At 50.4% G+C, this 23,248-nt stretch overlaps 1 protein-coding gene across 1 annotated transcript in view; it reads right to left on the reverse strand.

Annotated features, from left to right (window-relative positions):
* The window catches only part of AMPD3 (adenosine monophosphate deaminase 3), a 45,914-nt gene extending 22,669 nt beyond the window's left edge, over positions 1-23,245 (reverse strand). The window contains exons 1-3 of the mRNA XM_044919815.1: positions 23,176-23,245; positions 13,463-13,688; positions 2,993-3,197 (exon numbers count right to left, since the gene is read on the reverse strand). Of these exons, the coding sequence (XP_044775750.1) occupies positions 2,993-3,197; positions 13,463-13,683 (426 nt within the window). The 5' untranslated portion in view covers positions 13,684-13,688; positions 23,176-23,245. The remainder of the gene's footprint in view (positions 1-2,992; positions 3,198-13,462; positions 13,689-23,175) is intronic.
* Between the last annotated feature and the right edge of the window lie 3 nt (positions 23,246-23,248).

Here is a 23,248-nt window from a genome sequence, read left to right on the forward strand (position 1 = left end):
AGTCAATGACTGAGCCCAGGGACCCCTGGCCCAGGCGGAGAATGAGGGCTGCTGGAGACTCAGAGGAAGGCAGGTCCTCCAGCCTGCACCCCCAAGACCAGCCTCTGGTGCTGCTAGTGAAACCACAGCCCTCCTGCTGCACCCTGAACATGAAGAGCCAGGGCCTGGACCATAGCCCTGACGAGGGTGAGGATCATCACTTTCACTGGAGGAAACACAGGGGTCCCCCAGAGGTAAACGTAAAAACTCGGCATGCTCAGTCTGCTGCTTTGCCACCCCCTGGCTTCTGTTTCGTCTGTGAATCACCCAATTCACCCAGTCAACAAGCACTTATTGGCAAGTGTTAGATTTCATTTTGGTCCTCACAGCAACCCATTTTACCAAGGGGGAAACCGTGACCCAGAGAGGATAAATCACTCGCCAGAAGTTACAAAGTCAGACTTCAGATTCTGATCTGACTGGGTCCCTGCACCTAAGCATGTTCTGCCTTCCCAGAGCTGCCTGTTTCTCAAAGATGGAAGAGAGAAATTCCCACCTTCCAGTGGGCTCATTTATCTCTGTCTGTCTGGGAAGGAGGTGTGTGGCAGAAATCCAAACGTGTCTGGGGAGACAAGCAGCTAAACTGACAGCCATAACAGGATGTAAGTGACACAGAGCAGAGGGAGGTACAAGATGCCGGTGGAGCATGGGGGTGTGGGGCGTGTTCCTGGAAGTTTCCTCTCTGCTTTAATTAAAAACCACTTTTAGTTTTAAAACATTTTAAACACACAGACAAGCAGTGAAGATAATATGACAGACACCCATGTGTCTACCTTCCAGAGCTAAAACTTCTAATGTTTTTCATTACTGTTCCAGATCTCCCATATATTTGAATAAATAAATCATCACAGACACAGCTAAAACTCCACCCTCCCTGCTCCTCCACCCCACTCCAGGCTCAGAGGAAGGAAGTTGGTATGTAGCTTTCCCATGCATGTTTTTATACTTTTACTCAATGTTGCTCCTCGCTTTTGTTAAGAAAGTAGCTTCTCCCTTCCTGATTCCACGTGTCCCCACATTAATTCCATTTTACACCTTCCAGTGGACGGCTTCTGAGAGCAGCAGGAATAGGTGAATAGACACAAACATCTTAGAACCTTAGACAAAAATATGTCCCTGCCAATGACAAAGCCAAACACTTGGCAGAGCCAAAGGACTCAGCAGGGCAAGGGGCTCAGGCCATGGCTAAAGTATCAGAAAGGGTGCGCAGGAGCCCAGTTGACCAGCAGTCACCAGCCAGCTTATAGACACTGTGGGCCCTATGCCCGGCAGCAGGCCCACTGAGAGCCAAGGTGATCTGTAAGGTCAGCCTGCCTTTCATGGACTCATAGCTCTCTAGGGACCAACTGCCCAATTCAGGGGCTCCATGCCAGGAGACCGATGGAAAGAAGCTAGCTACTGCACCAAGCCAACATCCTCCCATTCAGCTGGCTGCCGGTCCACCTCTACTCCCCCTTCTCCTGTTCTGCCCACATGTCAGAGGCCAGGTAGATATTAAGGACTCCTGGTCAGGATGCTGCATCTTCAGAGAAGGCCTGCATTGTGTCCAATCCAACAAAATTCCCATCCATAGGAACTTAAAGTGTGGTACACCCACACAGTGGAATATTATGCGCTTGTTAAAAAAAAAGAACAAGGATGTTCTTTATATATTAATACGGCATTATCTCCTAGATGTGCCGTTAAGTGAGAAAAGCTAGAGTCAGTATAATGTATATAGTAAACTACCATTTATGTAAAAATAAACAAATTATATGTGCCTAATTAATTTTAGATACACATAAGAAACCAAAGCCAAGGATTGCCTCAAATAATAAAATATTTGGGGGGGCATCTGGGTGGCACAGTCGGTTAAGCATCCGACTCTTGATTTCAGTTCAGGTCATGATCTCAGGGATGTGAGATGGAGTCCTGCATCACGTCGGGCTTCATGGCTCAGCAGAGAGTCTGCTTGGGACTCTCTCTCCCTCTCCTTCTGCCCCCCCTCCACCTTGCACATGTGTGTGCCCTCTCTCTCAAAAAAAAAAAAAAAAACGAAGAAGAAGAAGAGAGAGTTAACAAGGACAAGGACAATTGAGGTGTGGGTAGCAGGTTGAGGGCCAGGGAGAGAGAACCAAACTTAACCCTGTACTAAGTGATACTTCTCTTCAAGAAGGAAGCAATAAAAATGCATCATCCAACCAAGAAAATTAGCACATTTTCAGTGACTGAGCTTGTTCATTTTCTCATCAAGACCCCCTCTTCCGGGGCGCCTGGGTGGCTCAGTCGTTAAGCGTCTGCCTTCGGCTCAGGTCATGATCTCAGGTTCCTGGGATCGAGCCCCGCATCGGGCTCCCTGCTCAGTGGGAAGCCTGCTTCTCCCTCTCCCACTCCCCCTGCTTGTGTTCCTTCTCTCGCTGTGTCTCTCTCTGTCAAATAAATAAATAAAATCTTTAAAAAAAAAACCCTCTTCCTGGTTGGGAGGGTCTAGCCTGTATTTAAGGATACTGAGCCGAATCCCATAGGAGGAGCTGAACCAGCAATGACTGATTCCACACAAACCAGTCAACACGTGGACTTCGAGTCCACTCAACATTTGGAAACATTCAAGGGTCTGAGCTGGCATCTTCCTCAGTGGGCTGCAGGGATTGAGAGCAGCATTCTGGACCCACAGAACACAAGGACCTTGCAGGCCACAGGCCCAGTGTGCCAGCCCGCAGCCCTCGCCCCGCCCCCACAGGAAGGAGCAGTGCCCTAGCCACACCCACACCCCACAACCTCCACTAAGACCCTCCTTCTCTTCAGACTCCTGTGCCTCCTGCCCACCACCTCCCAGACACCCGTGGACCGGACCAAGCTTCAGCGCTAGGCATGTCCCTGGTGGCCAAGGACCCCGGCCTCTGCACAAAGCACATGGGTCCTCACGCAGGCCCCAGGGGCACAGGTAGAGAGTGGGGAGTGGGAGATGCCTTACCCCGGCACAGTAATCTCCACTGATGGTGACTCGCTGGAACTCGGGCATGGCATAGGGCACTGGCGTGGGCTGGGAAGTGGTGCCAGGGAGCACAGGGGTCGTGGGAGACATGACCGGACTGGCCGTCGGGGGGCCCTTCCAATCTTGCTGCGTCGGCATTTGCAGAGACAGGGACTGGGACCGAATCATCTTGAAACTTTTCTTTCTAAAAGCCAAGGACAAGGAAAAGTGGGAAACATCAGCCACGAATTGGGGCAAGTGATAAAGAGTCTTTGTTATGCACATGGCCAGGAGAATTGCCCTCTGATTCATCACTGGTACTGGCCCTACCATTAAGAAATTGCTCATTATGCCTTCCTCTCACTCACATCTTTGCCTGAGGTACAGAACAGCCCTGCAGACAGCCCTCCCTGGGGTCACTAAGAATGGCCGTGGCCTGTGTTTGCACGGCACACAGAACCTTGGGGAGGGCGCCTGGGTGGCTCAGTTGGTTTAAGCGTCTGCCTTCGGCTCAGGTCATGATCCCGGAGTCCCGGGATCGAGTCCCACATCGGGCTCCCTGCTCGGCGGGGAGTCTGCTTCTCCCTCTGACCCTACCCCCTCTTGTGCTCTCTCTCTCACTCTCTCTCTCTCTCTCAAATAAATAAATAAAATTTAAAAAAAAAAAATTAAAAAAAAAAAAAAAGAACCTTGGGGAAAGCAACTGTCTTGGGAGATAGAGGGCGGACCACACTGCCAGAGTCTCACACCGAAGGCAGGAGGAGTGAGGACCCGGTCAAGTCACCCAAACTCTAAGTCCCAGCACGTGAACAGCCTCAGGAAGGACAGTGAACAGGGTCACAGATGACACCCACCTTGTATTTCACAGAGTTCGAAATCTGGGGCACTGGAACCAGGAGAGAGCGTGACCACCCACTAGTCCCACCTCTTTTCTTCATGAAGGAGTCAGGGGCCCAGAAATAGAAGAGAGCATGCTCAAGGTCACATGGCAAGGTGGCAGCTAGCCCTTAGCCTCCTGGGGACCCTGCTCCACTTTGTCACCCCCGCTGCTCCTTCCTCAAGCCCGACATGCACCATCCGGGCCGCTGCTACTGCTGGGCCAGCACAGACCTGTGTCTCTATTATGGGAAAGAGAGTGGTCAGCATCAAGTTCAGGGCCCTTTGGACCTGTCACTTTAGCACCAGAAGTGATTTCACAAACTCTTGGGGAAGTGGGCACAAGGTGGTTTAAAAGGCTGCAAGCTCATGCTTATTTGCAGTGATTCGTAAATACTCACCTTCCTCATTAACTAAAGAGTAACATTTCAATGACATCACCCCCAAGTCCTAGGATCCCCAGGAAGGGAGTTGAAGGTGAAGCAATGAGGTGAAGCCATGAGCACTCCCCTCTCCCACGTCTTTTTCTCCGCCTTTAAAGACCCCAGTCCCCCAGCATTGGAGTATCCAATGCCAGAAACTAGCTGAGGGCCCAGCAGGATAGCCAGGGCCTACAGCCACCAGCAAAAGACCCAATGACCCACCAGAGCCCATAGAACCCCTCTCTTCTCCGGGTACCATGATACCTAGAAGGGGTGGGGAAATTGCCTGATCTCCAAACAGGCGTTATGAGTCACCTAGAAGCAGTTATCTTCCTCCTGACCCTTGGCCAGGTCTCCTCACAGGCCCATTGCCAATTTTTCAGGAACCACATTGACCTCCTCTGTCTATACACCTACCACTTGCCATGACTCTCTGATCCTTATCTGCCCACCTGTGTTATCCCTTGTTTGGGGCCAGGCTGTTTGCACCTGGAAAGTAGAGGCAGCCCCTTTTCAGGAGTTTGCCTTTGCCCAGCCCATGACCCTGCATAACAGAGGCACTGAGTCGTTCCAGAAATGCAGCCTGAACTCCAGGAGCCTCCAGCCCAGGCTCTCTCCAGCCTGCCACCCATCCATTCCACAGAGCGGAGCTAAGCATCCTGTCCCGAGGAAGATGCCCATTCATGCCAGTCAATCATTCCTCAGAGGCAGATTCACCTTGAGCAATAAAGCTCTCACTTCGGCATCTTTTGGACGTTCACACCTACAAGAAGAGCTATTACTTTGGCCTCCCTCTAACATTCTGACTGGTTCAGCTGGATCCCATGAGACTCTGGCGTTTGTGTCACTCACATGCCTGCCAGCTCATGGTTTTTATCTTTGCCAACTTCACCCCCCTCCATGCCTCAGCCAATGCCGCCTGAGGGCTGGTCTCACCAAGGAGAAGCAAGATGACATCTAAGGTAAGCAGCAAGTAAGAAAGGTCATAAAGCCCACCACGTTCAGGAAGCTGGAAGGCTGCCTAAGCCAGGAGCCCACCAGGCTTGTCCTAGGAATATCCATATTCTTCTGCCACAATGAGGAAGCCAGTACCCTCGAGCTGTGCCCAAAGAACTCTTCCTGAAGACGTCCATTATGGCTCCATCTTGGTCTTCAAGTGAGCACCAGATTGTCACATGTGGACATCCCTGGGCTGAGAGCCCTGATTCTACAGGCACAAGGGACAGGTTTAACAACAGATGGGGCATCTCCTCAGGGCTCACTCACCCTGGGCAAGGGCTTAGAGTAACCAGAGCTAACCATTAAGCTTGTATCTCAGCAAATTGGAAAAGCTAAATGGAGCCCAAGGAGAGGGCCCTGTATTTATTTTCTATCGCTGCATAACAAATTACCACAAGCTTGGTGGCTTAAAAGTATACCCATTTATTGGCTCACAGTTCTGTAGGTGAGAAGTCTGGGTGGGCTTGGCTGGGCTCTATGCTTGGGGTATCGAAAGGCCAAAGTCAAGATTCTGGCTTCACTGAGCTCTTATCTGGAGACTCTAGGAAAGAATCCCCTTCCATGCTTATGCAGGGTGTTGGCAGAATCCAGTTCCATGCGGCTGTAAGACTGCTGTGCCATACACTATAGTCTAATTGCAGGAGTGATGTCTCATCATATTCAGAGGGTCTGGAGTTAGAGAGGGCCATCTTTGGTGGGGGAGCATTTTAGAAATTCTACCGTAGGCCCATACATAGCATCCATTCCATCCAGTCAAGGCTCAGCCAACGAAGGTGCAGAGCAGCAACTGAGTGACTGAATGTGTGTGTGTGTGTGTGTGTCTCTGTGTGTCCACACACCTGTCTTTCTTTCCCTCTCAAGACCATCTGAAGCCCCACATGCGTAACAGTAATAAAAGAAGGAGCCATAAGCTTTATCTGAAGTAGAGAACCATGGGGTGTCTTGGCTGGAAAGGATTTTAAACATTACACACCCCAGTCCCCTCACTAAGACAGCCTCTGCTTAAACACCTCCACTGACAAACAGCTCACTACATTTCTGAACAAGACATCAGTCATCAATCATTTATTCCAGAAACATTTACCAAGCACTTACTCTGGGCCAGGCCAGTGCTAAGCACGGAAACAAGGTGAACAAAACATGATCTGTTGTCACTGTTAGAAAGCACTTCCTTATGATGGGCCAAGATCTGTCTGTCCACAGTCCCACCTGTTGTACCTCGTGCTAGCCCTTGGGGCACCAGAGTGAGCCAGCTCTCTCTGCCACAGCTGGAAGGCCCCCTCCTTCCCCCACCCACATATCCACCTGGCAGAAACTCAGTCCTGCCAAAAAGCTGGCCAGAGTGTGGGGCTGTGGGCATACCAGCTCCAGGCCAGGCCTGAAGGCCCAAGGGGCCAGGAGCAGCTTCATCCTCTCTGAAATGGACGGGCCTCCTGGGCCACAGAGACTTTCTTGCCCAAACAGACCCTCAACACAAGGACATGAACTGGTCACATGGGCTGTTATTACAGTACCTTTCAGCACCTGTCTGATACCTTTCCTGCCCCAGGTCTACGGCCCTTGGCTGCCCCTGCCATTCACTGTGTCCCCATCCTTACCCTGCCCCACTCTCCAGCCCTCCTCAGCTCCTGGGCACCCCAAAGCCTTCCCGTAATAACATTTGATTCATACGCCAAACCCAAGTTAAGACCTCAAGGCCCTCCTCAATCTTCTAGAGAACAACCAGCATCTTCCCAGGGACCTTCTGAAGCCTGCTGCCCTGTGTAGTCTGTCCAGAGAACTTCCAGGCAGGGGAAATCACCAAAGCAAACCGTTCACCAAAGGCTCTCAGTTGTGTACAGTGAATCAGGGGACCACACGCAGATCTCACTTTACTCAATAAAGTACCAAGTGTCAGGCCCCAGAGAAACTATACCCCGAACTCCAGGGGCTGACTGATGCTGGCATAGCTGGCCAGACGATTCAACAGACTGTCATCACACAATGGGGTTGGTGTGTGAGATGCTCTGGATGTTTGGGGATCCCAGAGGAGACACCTAATCAGACTGGGGGTGAGAGCAGTGAAGCAGCAGGGTCAGAGAAGTCTACCTACGTCATTCCCAAAGGGAATGGGGAACACTCCAGAATGGGCAGGCTTGTTTGAACCCTCCCCACACACACACACACTCAGATCATTCTGGCAGCCTCTACCCCTCCAGATGAGAATTACCATTTTAAAGGTTTGGGGCAAGAGTCCCAAACCAGCATGGAGATTTATTAATAGTTTGAATCTGAATGCCATTAGGTGGGGCAGGCATCCCCCACTTCCGGAGGTTCATCTGTCCCCATTGCTTCCACCATCATTGCACTGATTCCTAGGGAAGTGGGGACCCGTGGTCTAAGAAGGGGAGCAGTGATTGATACCTGAGGTCACAGCCCATCCAGAAAGGAGAAAGCAGATACAGCTGACTATGGTGTGTAGTAGAGAACCATGGGGTGTCTTGGCTGGCTAAACATTACACACCCCAGTCCCCTCACTAAGCTGCAGCAGATACAGCTGACTATGGTGTGTGCCCATGATGGGTGGCCGCCGTGAGAAAGGATGCCAGGCCCTTGGGCCCCACAGACAGCACCTACTCTGTGTGCACACCAAGTGACCAGCGGCCTGCCCAGGTGGGCATAGCTTTGATTTGCACACTTGAAGCCTATCAGGCGTAAAGACTCACAACCTCAACCCCTGTCTCTCCCTTCACCTCCCTCTGATAACCTGCCCTCACCCGTCACTGTCTCCCTTGGCTCCCTCCTGACCAAATGTGGGTCTCCACTGCCTGCCAGCTCCCTTCCTCCCTCTCCCCAGTCCTTCCCAGCTGCCCTTCCTCCTAAAAGACTCCGGAGGTCAAAATAAAGTACAATCTTGACTATCTTTTAAAATAGGTCTAATACTCTCTACTCAACTTTAAAAGCAGATGAATCAAACTGTTTAAATGAAGCTCCTTGGGACACCTGGGTGCTCATCGGTTGGGTGTCCGACTCTTGATTTCAGGTCAGATCATGATCTCAGGGTCCTGAGATGGAGCCCTGTGTTGGGATCCATGCTGGGCATGCAGCCTGCTTGAGATTCTCTCTCTCTCTCTCTCAAATAAATAAATTCTAAAAAATCTTTTAAAGAAAACAAATGTAGCTCCTTTATTAATGGCCCTGAATTTAAAAAGTTACCTACCCCTGATTTAAGAAATTTCATTAAACAGAATGATTTAATAACACCGTAGCTGTGCTATGCTCAATTCCTAACAAATACCTGTTTATCTGTTTTACTTGGGAAAGTAGCTGTTCTAGAAAGCTACATTTTTCTGACAAAATCTGGCCCCCTCATACCCTAATTAAAAAAAAAACAAGGGACACCTGGGTGGCTCAGTTGGTTAAGCCACTGCCTTTGGCTCAGGTCATGATCCTGGAGTCCCGGGATCGAGTCCCGCATCGGGCTCCCTGCTCAGTGGGGAGCCTGCTTCTCCCTCTGACCTTCCCCTTTCTCATGTGCGCTCTCTCATTCTCTCTCTCAAATAAATAAATAAAATCTAAAAAAAAAAAAACAGCTATGGTGTGGCTTTTTTAAAATGAAATCCATAATTCTATATTTTAATCAGAGAATGCTGAACACAATTTAAAATTCTCTCGATGACTTTTAGTCATCATTGTGTTACCCAGTCATGAGCTTAGAGGCATTTTGTCCCAAGACTGTTGTGCTTTGAATTCTTGTGTCTGCTTTTCATGACTTTCTCCTTCACTGTTGACTGTCAAATAATAACGATGATAAAAACAAGAACACTAACGATGTTCCAAGCACTGTCCTAAGTAGTGATGCGTATTAGCTCACTTAATTCTTGCAAGGTAGGTGCTTTTATTATCCTCATTGTGCAGATCAGGAAATAGGTTCCTGCAGTTAAGAGCCTCGCCTGAGGCCCCTCAGTAGTAAGAGATGGGCTGTCATCTGAACCCAGTGGCCTGACCACCAAGCCTGAGCTCACAGTCGCCACGCGCCACTTCTGCGTCCCTGCCCACGGAAATCCCTCTCCCCACTTCTAATCTCCTTCCTTAAATCTGTCACAGGGAAAGACCACCAAGGTTATTTGAACTCTGTGTAAAGAATAAGTAGGAGATGGGATGGGAGTATTGGGGAGAAGACAGCTAAAAACTACAGGGTTTCATTTGGGGGTGATAAAAATGCTCTAAAGTTGATTGTGGTGATGGTTGCCTAAGTCTGCAAATATAATAAAACAATTGAATTGTACACGTTAAATGGGTAGATTGTACGGTATCTGAATTATATCTCAATAAAGCTGTTTAAAAGGAAGAAACAGGAGAGCTGGGGAGCACTAAGGTACATTTTGGTTGCACATTCTTCGTGTTGCCATCAATGTGGCCCTAAGTTGCAACTTTGTACTTTAGTAGAGTGGGTGAGCTCTGGCTAGGGAGGATGATAGGATTCAATGTGGACAAAGGGATAGCTTCTGGGTACCTCTCAGCTTCTCCTGTCTTCCTTTCTCTGCCCCCTAACTTTGATTCCATAGATTGTCTGCCCCACCATCTCACCTTGACCTGCCCCCAAGTCCCATCCGAGACCTGGGACTCCCAACAGAATCCCAGTGTCATCTTCCTAAGGAAGCAGGGCCCTGTGGCAAGCTGTCCCTGCTGGTCTCCTCATCTGGTCTAGCCTGCAAAACGAGAGCTTCTCTGAGCAGCCTGGAACATTGGCTCCCTGGCGACGGTCCCCATCCTAGAAGGGTGATGTCCGAGCCCAGCTCAGCTCTTAGAGTTGCTGGCAACCTGGACACCCAGCCTCCATGCTGCAGCTGCTCATCTTTCCTATTCACCATCCAGTTTTTCTTCTTTTTATAAGAAGCTGGTTTACTTCCTGGTTGTAGTTTATGCCTTTACATGAGACTTAACAATAGTCTGTGCCTTTCTTTTTTTTTTTTTTAAATAAGAGAGAAAAAGGCAATGGTTGTAAAGAAAGGCCTTCTCCAAGCGCCAGGAATATTCAGGCTTGTCAGAGGAGCCAGGATGAGGAAGGACTTTGTCCAAACTGGATGCCCTTTCTCATGTCACAGTTTGAAACACAGACCCGCAGACTCCGGGCATCTGGAGATGTGCTGCTGGCTCCCGGCCTGTGGGCTCCTTGCAGGACAGCTCCACATCACTGTTTCTATTCCAGAATGTCAGGGAGGAGCGAGAAATAAAGAGGAAGCTGGGGAGAGGGTTCCTCCAGGGACTGCTCACATCTGAATATTTGCATAATGGTGCCTCTACTGAGCAGCGAAGCGGAAAGACAGATTAGGGACGTGCAACTCTGGACAACACTGGGACTTCCCGCAGGTAAGTCCAGGGACCAGTCCGTCCTTTGGCAGAAAACCAGTGGGCAGTGAGGAGCTTTGGCCCAGCTGCCTTTCCTTTCATTCAAAAGCCAGCAATTATACCCTGGCGAGCAGCACCCAGTGTCATTCCAGCATCTACGGGTGGCACCAAAGACTCCACCCCTGGCCGGAGATGGAATAGCCTGGTGATCAAAGTTGGGGTTCTAGATTCAAAAGACATGGGTTCTAGTCCCTGCTCTGTCACTTCCTCACTATGCATCCTCGTGCAGGCTAATTTAACCTCTCTGAGCCCTAGATTCCTAATCTGCAAAATGGAAGTCAATAAGAATATCCAACTAATCAGCTTAATGTGGGGAGTAAAGAAGGCAAGCAGCCCAGCACTGAGCGGGCGGCGAGCATCTGCTGCACCTGTCTCCTCGGCAGGGAGTCGGGCAAACCAGGAACAGGGACATGGGGCTTCCTGTGACCCAGGCACTGTCCTAAGCCCTTCCCATGTCAATCCCCTCATTCCTCACAACACCCCACAAAAGTAGCTACTGTTACCATCCCTGCTTTTTAGGTGAAGAAGAGACTGGGGCACAGAGGAGTTTCCTAATTTTCCAAGGTCATAGAACATTCTAGTGGTGGCAGAACACAGCGGTCCGGAGAGCTGTAGCCACTCTGATGTAGTATCTGCATCTATGAAGGAATAGGACATCTTTTCTCTGCCACACATCCACTGCTCATCACCACGGGCTAAGTCCTGGGCTGGATCCTGGGGATAAGGTGGGAACCAGAGGCAGATCTCAAGGAGCTTCCAGAGAGATGCAAACCGAGACCACCAATCCTAGCAAGGAGGGACAGAACATGATTTCTGGAGAGGAGCCTACAGAAGAGTTTCTGGAAACCATGGAGCACCATGTGGACTAAGAGTAAGAAGGTTTCCATTTTGCTGTTAGGCCGGGCATTGATAAGAAGAGAACAACCTCTTTTTGCAGACGTCAGGCCCAGCATCACCCTGTAATGGAAAGTGGCCTCAGAAACGCACTATTCCTAATAACAAAAAATGGCAGGACTTCTTCTCTTCTCATTATCAAGGGTCTAAAATGCACGATTCATAGGACACAGAGGGCCCTGCACACCATTCAGTTCATAAAGCCAGCCCTCTGTTGAGCCAGTGCAGTGTGGAGGAGGGTCTCCACAGTCCTGCTCTTCTTGACCCTCCAGGGATGAGCATACCGCCGGGCCGACAGCCACTCCCCCTCACCTAACACTGGCTGGCACTCACAGCTGACAGACGGCACACTCTAACCCTTCACTTAGGGGGCTCAGAGCCCCTCAGAGGAAGGAAAGCATTTCTTTTGGATGGTGAAGTTCTGTTCTTGCCTTTATACCAGTACTTGACTTTTTACTTCTTTCCCAAAACATTAAGGAAATACTGAAATTCTAGACTACCAGAAAGCAAAGGGCTTCCCTTTAAAAATAAGGCGGTATCTTAGGAAGGACCTGATTGCTGATGAGGTCACAGATAGGGCTCAAGCTCCACTATGTTAGTTAGCTCTGAGGTCTGCAGTGTGCTGGCTGGGCAGGCACCGAGCTAAAGCCCCACTAGACACTTTCTCAGAGCTCTTTTCTTCTTTAATTCCTCTCTCCTGGGTGAGATAAACTGAAACGATGAGGACTTCACATTGCCCTTGTACTAAGATCCAAACTTCTTATCAGGGAGCCCAAGGCCAGTCTGACCTGAGTCCTGACCTGAGTCCTGACCTGAGTCCTGACCTGAGTCCTGACCTGAGTCCTGACCCTCCCTCCAGCCTGTGGTTCCTCCCTCCCTCCCTCTCTCTCTCTCCCTCCTTCAACTCCTTATTCATCCACTACGTAGCACCCATGCTGGTCCTGTGCGTCCTCAGATCCACTCCTCATCTTCCCCTGTGTTTCCAGCTTTGTGTCAGCTGGTTTCTGGCTACGTTTGGCCAATGGCAACCACTGGGAGAAACTGGAAGGTGCCAGAAGGATTAAAGCCAGGTATCTCCTGCTTCCATCTCTGCCTTAGAAGCATCTCTGCAGCCGTGGCCTCTCCTCCTTGGCTCATCTTCCATTGAAAAGGCCACCATGGTTCCAACTTCCCCACCCCGGGCACCGTGCGTCAGCAACACCACCTCTTCCCATCATCCCTCCAGCCTAGAGTGGTAGCTGATTCCTACTGCCTCTAGTCTCTGTCCTCTGCTTGTCTTCTCGGTTCTCTACCACCTCGGTAACCATTCCCTGCATTAAAATCCTATTTGCAGTACTTACATGGCTCCTGTTTTTTTCTGGTTCGACCCTCACTGATACAGGTCTTATCAGAACTTGTCTTGTTTTACCTGATTTGTCCTGTTACTTAACTATGGTCTAGACCAACTAACTGTAAGCTCTACAGGGCAGGGACTATATCTATTTTGTTCATTAGTGATCCTCAGTGCCTGGTACAGCACCTGGCAAATAGTGAATGGACTTATTTAATAATGCCAAGTACTTGTCAAGTGATGAAAAGAAGTAAAATTGGTGTTTCCCAAGAAATCCTCAAATTTCCAATAAGAACATGGAAATATCATTTGCAAATGGTGTGTGTTTATGCACACGATTTGTTATTCAAACGGCAGCCGAGAAAAAGTGGGTTTTGATCTTTTCAACCAAACACAGGCACCGAGAAATCCTTCAAGAAGTAAGTGGTCAATTAAGTGGTCTTGGTTAAGAAACAAACTCAGGTCCTAGGGACAGGCCAGCTTATCTCAGGACACATACCCACAGCCCGCCTGGGCCTGCACAAGTGTGCACACATGACCTGGGTGCTGGGGACAAACCTTTTCGCCGTCTCCACAGACTTCTGCTCCTCCAGCTCCTTTTGCAGCTCCCTCTCCTTGGCCTCCTTCTGCCCGATGGGGCAGTCCTCAGGGACTGTGAAAAGGGACAGGGCATCTTTGCTGTCCTCTTCCCGGAGCACTTTAGCAAACACCTTCTCCGCCAGGAGCCGGACTTGCTCATCCACCTCAGAGATGTTCAACTTGGGAAACTGGCGTGGCATCTCAGCTAGGAGAAAAAGAGCAAGTGTTAACCTTCCTGATTTCCTGGATGGCCTGAGTCAGTGGGCTGGGGGAGGAGAAGTTACTAAAATAAGGGCCTGGCCCTTGGGGTCAGCTGTCTTGCTCAGGAATTCCCCAGAACAAACCCAGCAGGCCAATTTTAAAAACTAGCTCCAAGGGGCACCTGGGTGGCGCAGTCAGTTGAGCTTTCGAGTCTTGGTTTCGGCTCAGGTCATGATTTCAGGGTCTTGAGATGGAGCCCCGCGTTGGGCTCTGCGCTTAGCATGGAGTCTGCTTAAGACTCTCTCCCTCTCCCTCTGCCCCTCCCCCCCGCCCCCTGCTCTCTAGCCCTCTCTATCAAATAAATAAATAAATCTAAAAAAAAAGAAACTAGCTCCATACGTCATTGGATGTGAAGAGCATAGCGCCACTCACATTTCACGAGAAAGCAAACGTTCAGAAGTCCAAGAATGAATTGTCTAACTATGTGTGCTTCTTTTTTCCAGAACTCAGGGAACCCGCAGCACATGGGCAGTTCCAACTTTCCTGGCTTTGTTTCCATGACGAGGAAGGAAGAGGAGAGTTTAAGCCCCCTTCCTGCAGACTACCCAGAGGCCATCTGGGTATAGCAATGACCAAACCTCACTCCCCACTGCACAGAGGGGAGGACAGAAGCCCCAAATCTAGTGACTAGCCTAAGGTCCCACAAGATGAGACCTGGGGAATCCAAAGCTTCATTCTTCCTCACATAAAACAAGGCCTTTTTCTGAAAAGAAGGGGTCTACCATCATGGTTCTACCATCTCCCAGACTTTCTGGAACTTTGGACAAGACACAGCAAATAAAAGAAAGGTTTAGAGGCAGAGATACTCCTTAACTTTCACAGCCCAGCTGAAAACTTACTTCCTCAAAGAAGCTTGCCCTATCCACCTCTCCTCAAACTGCTTCCTTACTATCAGTAGCTGGCCTAAATTACCTGGTTGGTTCCTTTCTTTTCTTTCTGTCTGTCTTTCTTTCAACATTTATATAAGACTTATTAAGTACACTCTGCCAAGCCCTTTCTACTTATGTGAATATTCACATTTTACAGATGAGAAAGTAAAGGCACAGAGAGCTAACGTGCCCGGGTCACACTTTTATTAAGTGGGCAGAGACTTGTGCTGTTCTCAGCCTTTGTCCCCCCCCCCCCCGCCCCTTTCCTCTATGAGCCTCTGCTCAGGAATTTGAACCCACAGACCTGGTTCCCATGTCTGTCTTCTTAACCATTGCACCGTGGTGCTTCTCTTTGTCCATTTGGGTGTCAGGGCAGGTCTCCTCGCTGTCCCCAGCATCACATTTATGGAATGGGTGAATACTGCAGCCTGTCAATGAGCCCCCTTCTCTAGGAGCAGCCCTGACGAGGAGTGTCCTGTCTACCTATTACCAAAGTTTCTTTGAGGAAGGTTTAAAGAGAGAGGTGGTTTAGTCAGCTGAGAGATGAAGACGAAGGTAAGGCAGGGCCCAGTTGCTGTGTGGCCAGCAGAGGAAGCAATTACAGGGGAGGAGGGGCTCACTGAGCAACCTTAGGACAGTCACTCTCTGGGCGTCAGAGTTTTCTCCTCTGTGAGATAAAGGGAGGAGACTAAGCAGTCTCCAAGGCCCTCTCAGTTCTAAGTGCTGTAATTTCTAGGTACCAGAGAGGTTTCCAGTGCCCAGGGAGGCTTGCTGCTCTGGTCTTCTCTGTGGCCCATGGGCCTAATTCATGACATAGACAGAAAGGAAGAAAGGAGGCCAATAACACTTGTCAAAGTACATCTGTGGACCCCTTGATTGTGAAACCGATTTCCTCCTTCCCCCCACCCGCAGGGCCATGCCTTTCCTGGGCCTCTCTCCGCTCCAGGGGGTTCAGTGGGAGGGCACTGCTAAGGAGGACGGAAGTTGGCCCACAACTGTGCTGGTCTGTGGCAGCAGAGAGCAAGACAGCACAGGCCTGACCTGCACAGAGGAAGAGGACCAGAGCTAACTGTGAAGATGTCCACATCCTGATAGCGGACAGAGGGGAAGCTGGAAACCATCACAACGGGGCTTGGAGAGGAAGTGACAGGGAGATAAATGAAGAGGAAGACAAAGAACTAGAGCCAGGAGGAGCTGTTAGGTGAGAACAAAGCTGGACCCCTGTCCCCCCAACCCAAAGGCTACAGGTCAAGTATAGCATTCCAAAATCTCACAGGGTTGATGCCCGAAGTAGACATCAAACAGGCCCCAGGCAAGGGGCAGCCAGTGCCAGAAAGCATCCATACCATTTGACAGCGTAAACCCACTTCCAGAAATGGCTTCTAAGAAAAGAATCTGAAGGAAGGAAAAGCGCAAAGATGTTTACCTGCACTATTTAATACATAGCTTTAAAATGTCCAAACGAGAGCACGCTCACTTGGAAAAAAAAAAAGTTAAGCAACCAAAATTACAATTATGAGGACAGTGCAATCACATAAAAAATACTGTGAAATGACAGTAAATGAAAAAATTAATACATAAAACTGTACCCATGCTTTGATTACAGTGATATGAAAATGCAGCCCCTTAAGGATAAGGGCTGCACAAGAGACACTCAAATGACCAGATGGCAGGATTGCCTGTGTGCAAGGCAACAATACCTGATTTTGATCATTAATGCTGTTATAATGTCATTGTTTAAAAGATTTATTTATGTATTTTAGAGAGAGAGAGAGAGAGCGTGCGCACAAGATGGGCGAGGGGCAGAGGGAAAGGGAGAAGCAGACTCCCTGCCGAGCAGGGAGCCTAATGAGGGGACTCGATCTCAGGACCCTGAGATCATGACCTGAACCAAAACCAAGAGTCAGAGGCTTAACCAACTAAGCCACCTACGTGCCCCTAATGCTGTTATAAATGTCACTTTAACAAACACAAAGAAGATAGAAAGAAAACAGACTAAAGAGTTTTTTAAAAAGAAAGGAAAATGGGAAAAAAATCAAACTTCTACATCCCAGGTTTTGGTAATTAGGGTCCTCTCCCACCTAACCCACATCAGAGACAGGCCAGCCAAGAGAATTACACCATTGAGATCCATCTCTGTGTTCGCTCTTGCCCTGGGCAGAAACTGCCCACCACCACCTTCCTACCCACTAGCCCTTACCCCTACAAACACACGCAGGCCCAAACCCAGGCCACAGCCCACCAGGCCTCCTCAGAAATGGGCATGGGGTGGGGGGTTCTTCGTGTCTGAGGGCTCTTATGCCAGATCCTGCCATGTCTTTCCATGAAGCATTTTTACCTTGCTGAAGTCAACTAAACATACTTTCCTGGATGCAACTTTCTACAAAAGATCTTCCTTTTTTTTTAAGTAGTTTAAATCAGCCTTTTCCAAGTGGGTCCCATGAAAAGTTGATGCTTGTTGCTGGTGAAACAGGTCTTGTGGTCAATTATCAGGGAGATGCCCCATCCCATAGTTCCTCACCCCAGATTCCCAAGACACATCAAAGACCCGAGGACAGGATCATAGACTAGCATTTCCCCATCTAGATCGCTTCTGTTGTGGAACCCGTATCAATCTCCTGCAGAATTACTACCAGTGTCTTAAATAAGTGGGGGACACTTCATTCCATACCTTAGTATGGACCAAGTAACCCAGGTGGGGTGCTGGGCTAAGTCAGTGGGCCTTAGGAGCCTGTTATACCCCTGTCTTCTGGACATCCTTGGCAGACAGCTCCCACCGGCCAACCCCTCCCTCCACAGCTCGTCTCTCTTCTCAGACCTGGAGACATCTGGCAGGGCAGGCATGCCCAGGAAAGTCAGCCCTGTCGATGCCAAGCCTCAGCTCCAGCTGCTTCTTCAAGCCTGGCTTTCAACCGTTTGTCAACCGTTTGTCAACCGTTTGTGAACCGTTTGTCAGCTGAAGCCAGCGGCTTGGGAGGCTTAACTGTAAATTCAGTCGGCTAAGGTATAGCTTATCTCATTGCTACAAACGACATCCTCTGATGGGCTTGAAAAAGTGTCTCAAAGTCAGAAAGCTATAAAATGCCACCAGTTCAACAAACAGTAGCTTTTCAAGGCACCATAACCCCTCCAGAAAGGAAGCACGGGACTACTTAAATCCCCTCCCGACGCAAATGAAGCTGTTTCTTGCTCTTGCCACACTCCCACTGTCAGAACCCATGACACAGACCTGAGCCTGGTGCTGGAGTCTCCATGGCTGATCCTGAGGATGCCACACAGGTGACGCACTCAGGCCATGGGCCGTGTGCACCCGGGAGGCTGAGCTGAGTCAGTGTGAGTACAGCTAGCTGGGTCCTGCCTGCCGCAGCTGGGGTGGGAGGTCTCTGCTTTGCATATCTGTGAGCAGCCTTGAGCAAGAGCAGGAAACATCTGGGCTAGAAATTCTTCCATGAATATGAAATGTAAGTGGAAAATTTCCAAAGGTCCTATAGGGCCCAGGTAATGCCAACTATCCACAGCTGCTGTGTGCTGAATGCAGTGTCCTGGACCTGTTCACAGCCCTCTCCAAAGCAAGAAGCTAAAGCCGCTGCTGGCCCCAACACGACAGTGCTATTCAGCTGTCCTGACCGCACACAGAAGATAAGCCACAGCTTCCCTCTAATGACCAGACCCCTGACAGCCGAGCAGGAACAGGCCATACCATCACCTTGGCTGCTTCCATTTGAACCCCACCTCAGGCCTGGCCTGGCAGCCGGGTTCACTTCACCAAGGGGATTGTCTACGGCACAACCTGCCTTGCCTTCCCTCAGAAGGCCCCCCAAAGCAACCTCCCTGAAGGCACCCCAGGACTGACAGGGGAGGTGCTGAGCCCAGTTGCCAATAGAGTTCCTTCTTCCCCTCCTCCTCTAAAAGAGCCAAGGACAGAGACTCAGGGAGAGGAGACTCCTCGGTAGAGGAGCAGGCTTAGGATGAAAAGCTGGCATGTCTCGTCCCTCTCCTTCCCTTCTTCCCTGAAGGAAGCTGACATCACAAGTGCTGGGCAGCCTGACAGGCTCTACCAGAGCACGAGTGCATCAGTGCACGTGCGCGCACACACCCGCACACGCACACCCTCCCGCACGTGCGTGGGCACACACACACACCCGCACGCGCGCGCGCGCGCACACCCGCGCACGCGCGCGCACACACACACCCCCAGAAAAGAAGGCTGTCCCTTCTGACCCACCTGAGCCCACCCACCCCGTCCTCTTCTTCCTCTTACTGCCGCTCTTGACTCCCACGTGGGTCTCCAGCTCTGCGGAGCCTCCTGAGCACTGGTTGCGCTTGACCCCCCGCCACCACAGCTGCTGCCCTCCCTGGGGACGGTGGCCCTGCCTCAAGTGAGCCACAGAAGCAGTCCTCTGAAAGCAAGGCTCAGGACCGATACAGTGACTTAGACAAATGGTGTGGGTCTGGGAAATAACCGTGAGCAAAATGGCTATTTCTGTGATGCTGTTGAAATCCTGGGGACAAGAGCCCAGAAAGGATGGGTCAGTTGTTTACCAGGAGGCTAGCGCTAGCCCCGACTTGGGCCTGAGTCACCTCCTCATGTCCAATCGTGAGATTGTGCCTTCCTGAGCCCTCATAATGATTCCTGTGTGTGCAGAGCAGGATTACAGGGTTGACACATAATCCTCGGGCTGCTGCTGGGCTTGAGCTACCCAGAGATTACAACCCACCTGTCCTCACAGCTGTTTCATAAACAGCGCGATCAGCAAGCTACAAGCAACCTAGAGGGAGGGTAATATGTATTCATTAAATAATTAAACGGGGCGCCTGGGTGGCTCAGTTGGTTAAGCGACTGCCTTCGGCTCAGGTCATGATCCTGGAGTCCCGGGATCGAGTCCCACGTCGGGCTCCCTGCTCAGCAGGGAGTCTGCCTCTCTCTCTGACCCTCCCCCCTCTCATGCTCTCTATCTCATTCTCTCTCTCAAATAAATAAATAAAATCTTTAAAAATAATAATAATAATTAAACGAACTTAAAGCATAGGGGGAAAAGGTCCAGGTCCTTAGTACCCTTCTGCCAGAAGGGAGGAGGGGCAAGTGATTCCTTCTGCTGATATGTTTTGGGGAGGGGGAGGTACAACGGGGGCTGCAGTGGGAGCATCCTAGCCCATGCATCTGAGAATCTACCCAGATCCAGTTCAGGGAATTCTATTCTGCACCTGTCACCAGACCATGGATAGCCTCAGTCTAAACAAGCACTTTCCAAAGTGTAGTGTATAGAACATACAAGGTCAGAAGGCTTGGAAAATACTACATGCCATAATCCCTTATGGGGATTCATGCACAATTTCTACTAGCAGATTCTAAACACCAGAGGGTCCTTTAGTAAAGAAAGCTGTTTGGCTTTGTTTAGCCCAACACACTTATTTGATCCTCTCACCACTGCCACCATAGGAAAAAAGACCTATTAATATCCATGGCACAGGCTTTGGAAAATGCCTTCCACCTGAGCCTTCATTTTCCAACATAGAGAAAGCTGCGTTGCTGAGACCCAGGTATGGATGTGAGATCCACCCCATCAGGTCCGGACAGAGATGGGTAGCAGCTCAGCTAAGATAATATAGATTGGGACAATAGCCAAGGGTCCTGCTAGAGCCAAAGAGATAGAAGAGCCTCCAGAACAGTGGCAGTTTAGGAGGAGACTGTGACTCTGTCTTGGGAGGGCAAACTTCACTCATGACCTCACAAGTCCATCTTGAGCTTAACATGTCACTGCCCCTCGTGGCCTAGAAGTCTCCTTGGACTAAGGAGCACTGGTCCCAAGCTCAAAGCCTTATTTCCTCTTTGAACAAAAATTAAGACAATTTGTGATAACCAGGCCCAGGGCCTTCATCTCCTGCCCAGGAGACCAGACTGCATTCACTTTTACCACTTATGTACCCCTTACAAACACCAGGACAGGAAAGGCTAGAATCAAATTATGTCTCACCAAGAAAGATATTACTCCCCCTTCCTCTGAAAGGATGCTTTGGGATTGCCTCTAAGGGTTCATTTTTCCTTCTCATCTTTCTGAGGCATACATGACTCTCATGGGAGTTGGACAAAGGGGCTTCACCTGCTAAATATCAGCTCCATGACGGGCCTTGCCCACACCATTCACTCTTGTATCTCCCTGCCTACAATACAGTAGGTATCAATAAATATTCATTGAATGAATGAATGTATGAAATAATGAATGAGTGAACAATTTAAGTGATTAATCTATCTATGGCAATCTCAAGAGTCAGTAGAGTATATGGTTAAATAGATAGGCTCAAGCCAGACTACCTAGGTTTGATTCCTGTTTTACAACTTAGTTGCATGACCTTGAGCAAGTTATTCAATTTTTCTGGCTCGGTTTTATTCCCTATAAAATGGGGATAATAACAGTACCAACCTCATCGGTTGTCATGGCAATTAAATTAGTTAGCATGTGTAAATATGCTAGAATAGGCTTAGAATAGTACCTGGCACATAGTATATGCTTTAAAGTATTATTTATCAATGTCATTGTCATCATGATATCAGGTACAAGAGGCAGTCCAACTGGGAAACCAAACATGAAGTTTCATCTAGACACTGAATCCTTTTATTCAATATTACTTATGGAGTGCAGTTATATGCCAGGCACTCTCTCAAGCTCCTATTTGGGAGCAAAGAGAAGGAAACCATGTATAAATGTGAAACCAGATCAGGAGAAACAGCCTTCTCCTCTATGATTGATACTTCTTGCTGACTTTGCATGGCCAGTGTTCTAGCCATGAGCCCATCTTTCTATGCCCTAGGCCCCTTATATATCAAAGCCCAAAGACAAGGTCTCCTCTCCTCGATATGCAGCCAGCACTCAGAAGATCTAAGAGATTAATATATTTGGGGGAAGAACCAGGAAGACCAATGAGCTTTAGGGGAGAAAAGGTATCTCCCTGCTTAATCCCAAGGCTATATTTTACCTGCCCATGATATTTTCAAGATCTGGGTATGATTTAAAAAAAAAAAAAAAGATCTGGGTATGATTTTGAGGCCATTTGAAAAGCTCTTCACCTAGTGTCAGGACAAGAAAAACAGGCCTCATCTCTCAAGGAAATTTTTAACCTAGCTGAAAGCTACTCATCCCTCATCTAGGATCTCAGAAGGACTAAGGGTGTGCTGAGGGTGGGGCCAAGAGGTCCAAGAGTCTCCCCAGAACCCATCCATGCAAACTCCATGATTCTTAGACAGGGCAGCCCAGTTCCATTATCTTCACAGCAAGCCAGCCCCTCAGAGTTTCACCCAGAGGAGTAGCCAGCCCAGGCTTATTACTCCAAACTGCTGCCAACACTTGGAGATGTGAGAGCTGATAGGAGCTCTGTCTTCCTGGCTCAGTAGTTCAACTATCACTCAGCAAAGATGCTTCACAGCCAGGGGAGGAATTTCTCCCATGAGCGCTCCAGCCACCATCAACTTTTCCCTGAAGCTGACCAATTGTTGGTCACCACGTCAAGGGGGATAGCCAACATGGGCTCAAGACCATGCTAAAATTCCTTCCTTCCAGCTTTCACCTGGCTCCTTTGCTAATTTGTCACACCTAAGCTTCCAGACACATACAAGGATCTAACAGTTTGGGGGAATGACACTGTAGTTAGCAAGCCTCTCCTACTCCAGGGTCTCTCAAAACTTCCCCCAGGGGCCTCCGCCAGCCGAGAGGAGCCATTAGGAGCTCCACTGGCAAAGCAGCTACCGGGAAGTTCAAGGGCAGAAAGCAGACTTCCAGAGGCCAGTACACCTCCCATGCTGGGAGAGAGCCAAAGAGGTAAGGAGGAAGGCCTCGAATGAACCCACACCCTGTTATCCTGTCCATCCCCGCAGCCGTGGGCATCCGGCTGGGCGTCAAACACCTAGAAAATTGCCCGGGAGCTTAAGTGGGCCAGCCTCATCTCAGCTCCCTGGCGGCCTACATTGGATTCGAGAGGTTTAGAGAAATTGAGGGACCCGGGATATGCTGCCACCCCGGACTGGCTGCAGCCCAGGCCACCGCAGAGACAGCGGCCGGAGCACTGGCAAGGGCCCGGGCAGGGCTGAGTTCGGGGTTGGCGCCGCCGCCAGGGTGGCCTGCGAAACCCAGAGCCGAGGTTCCGACCTCCGGGGGCTCCAGCTCCGGTCCTGGGCAGCAGGGGCCGCGGGGCGCGGGCCCAAGGTCAGCCTCGCAGCATCGCGCGCACTCATCGGGTTCCGGGGCCAGGGCCCTGTCGTGGGCCCGAAGGGGGCGGCCCTCGGGGCTGGAGGGCAGTTGGCGGCGCGGGGCAGGGCGCACGGCAAGCGCCGCCGAGGGGCTGGCCGGCACCGCAGCCAGCCGGGGCCCGGCCCGGGCCAGGCCGCGCCCCCGGGCCGGCTCAGCTGGAGCCGGCGGCGGGGCGGGGACCGAGCGTTCTGCGAGCGCAGCGCCACGGCGCCGGCACCTCCGCACCCCCGAGCCCCCCGGCCGTCCTGGCGGGAGGAGGAGAGCCGCCTCCTCACGGAAGAAGCCCGCCAGCCGCGCGCCGCCCGGGTCGGTGCCCTACCTGGGCGCGGAGCAGAGAAGCGACGAGCGGGCAGCAGGGGGGGCGCGGGCCGGGCCGTCGCAGCCGCGCGGGT

This window comes from Neomonachus schauinslandi, chromosome 11, assembly GCF_002201575.2.
Source record: "Neomonachus schauinslandi chromosome 11, ASM220157v2, whole genome shotgun sequence".
NCBI lineage: Eukaryota > Metazoa > Chordata > Mammalia > Carnivora > Phocidae > Neomonachus > Neomonachus schauinslandi.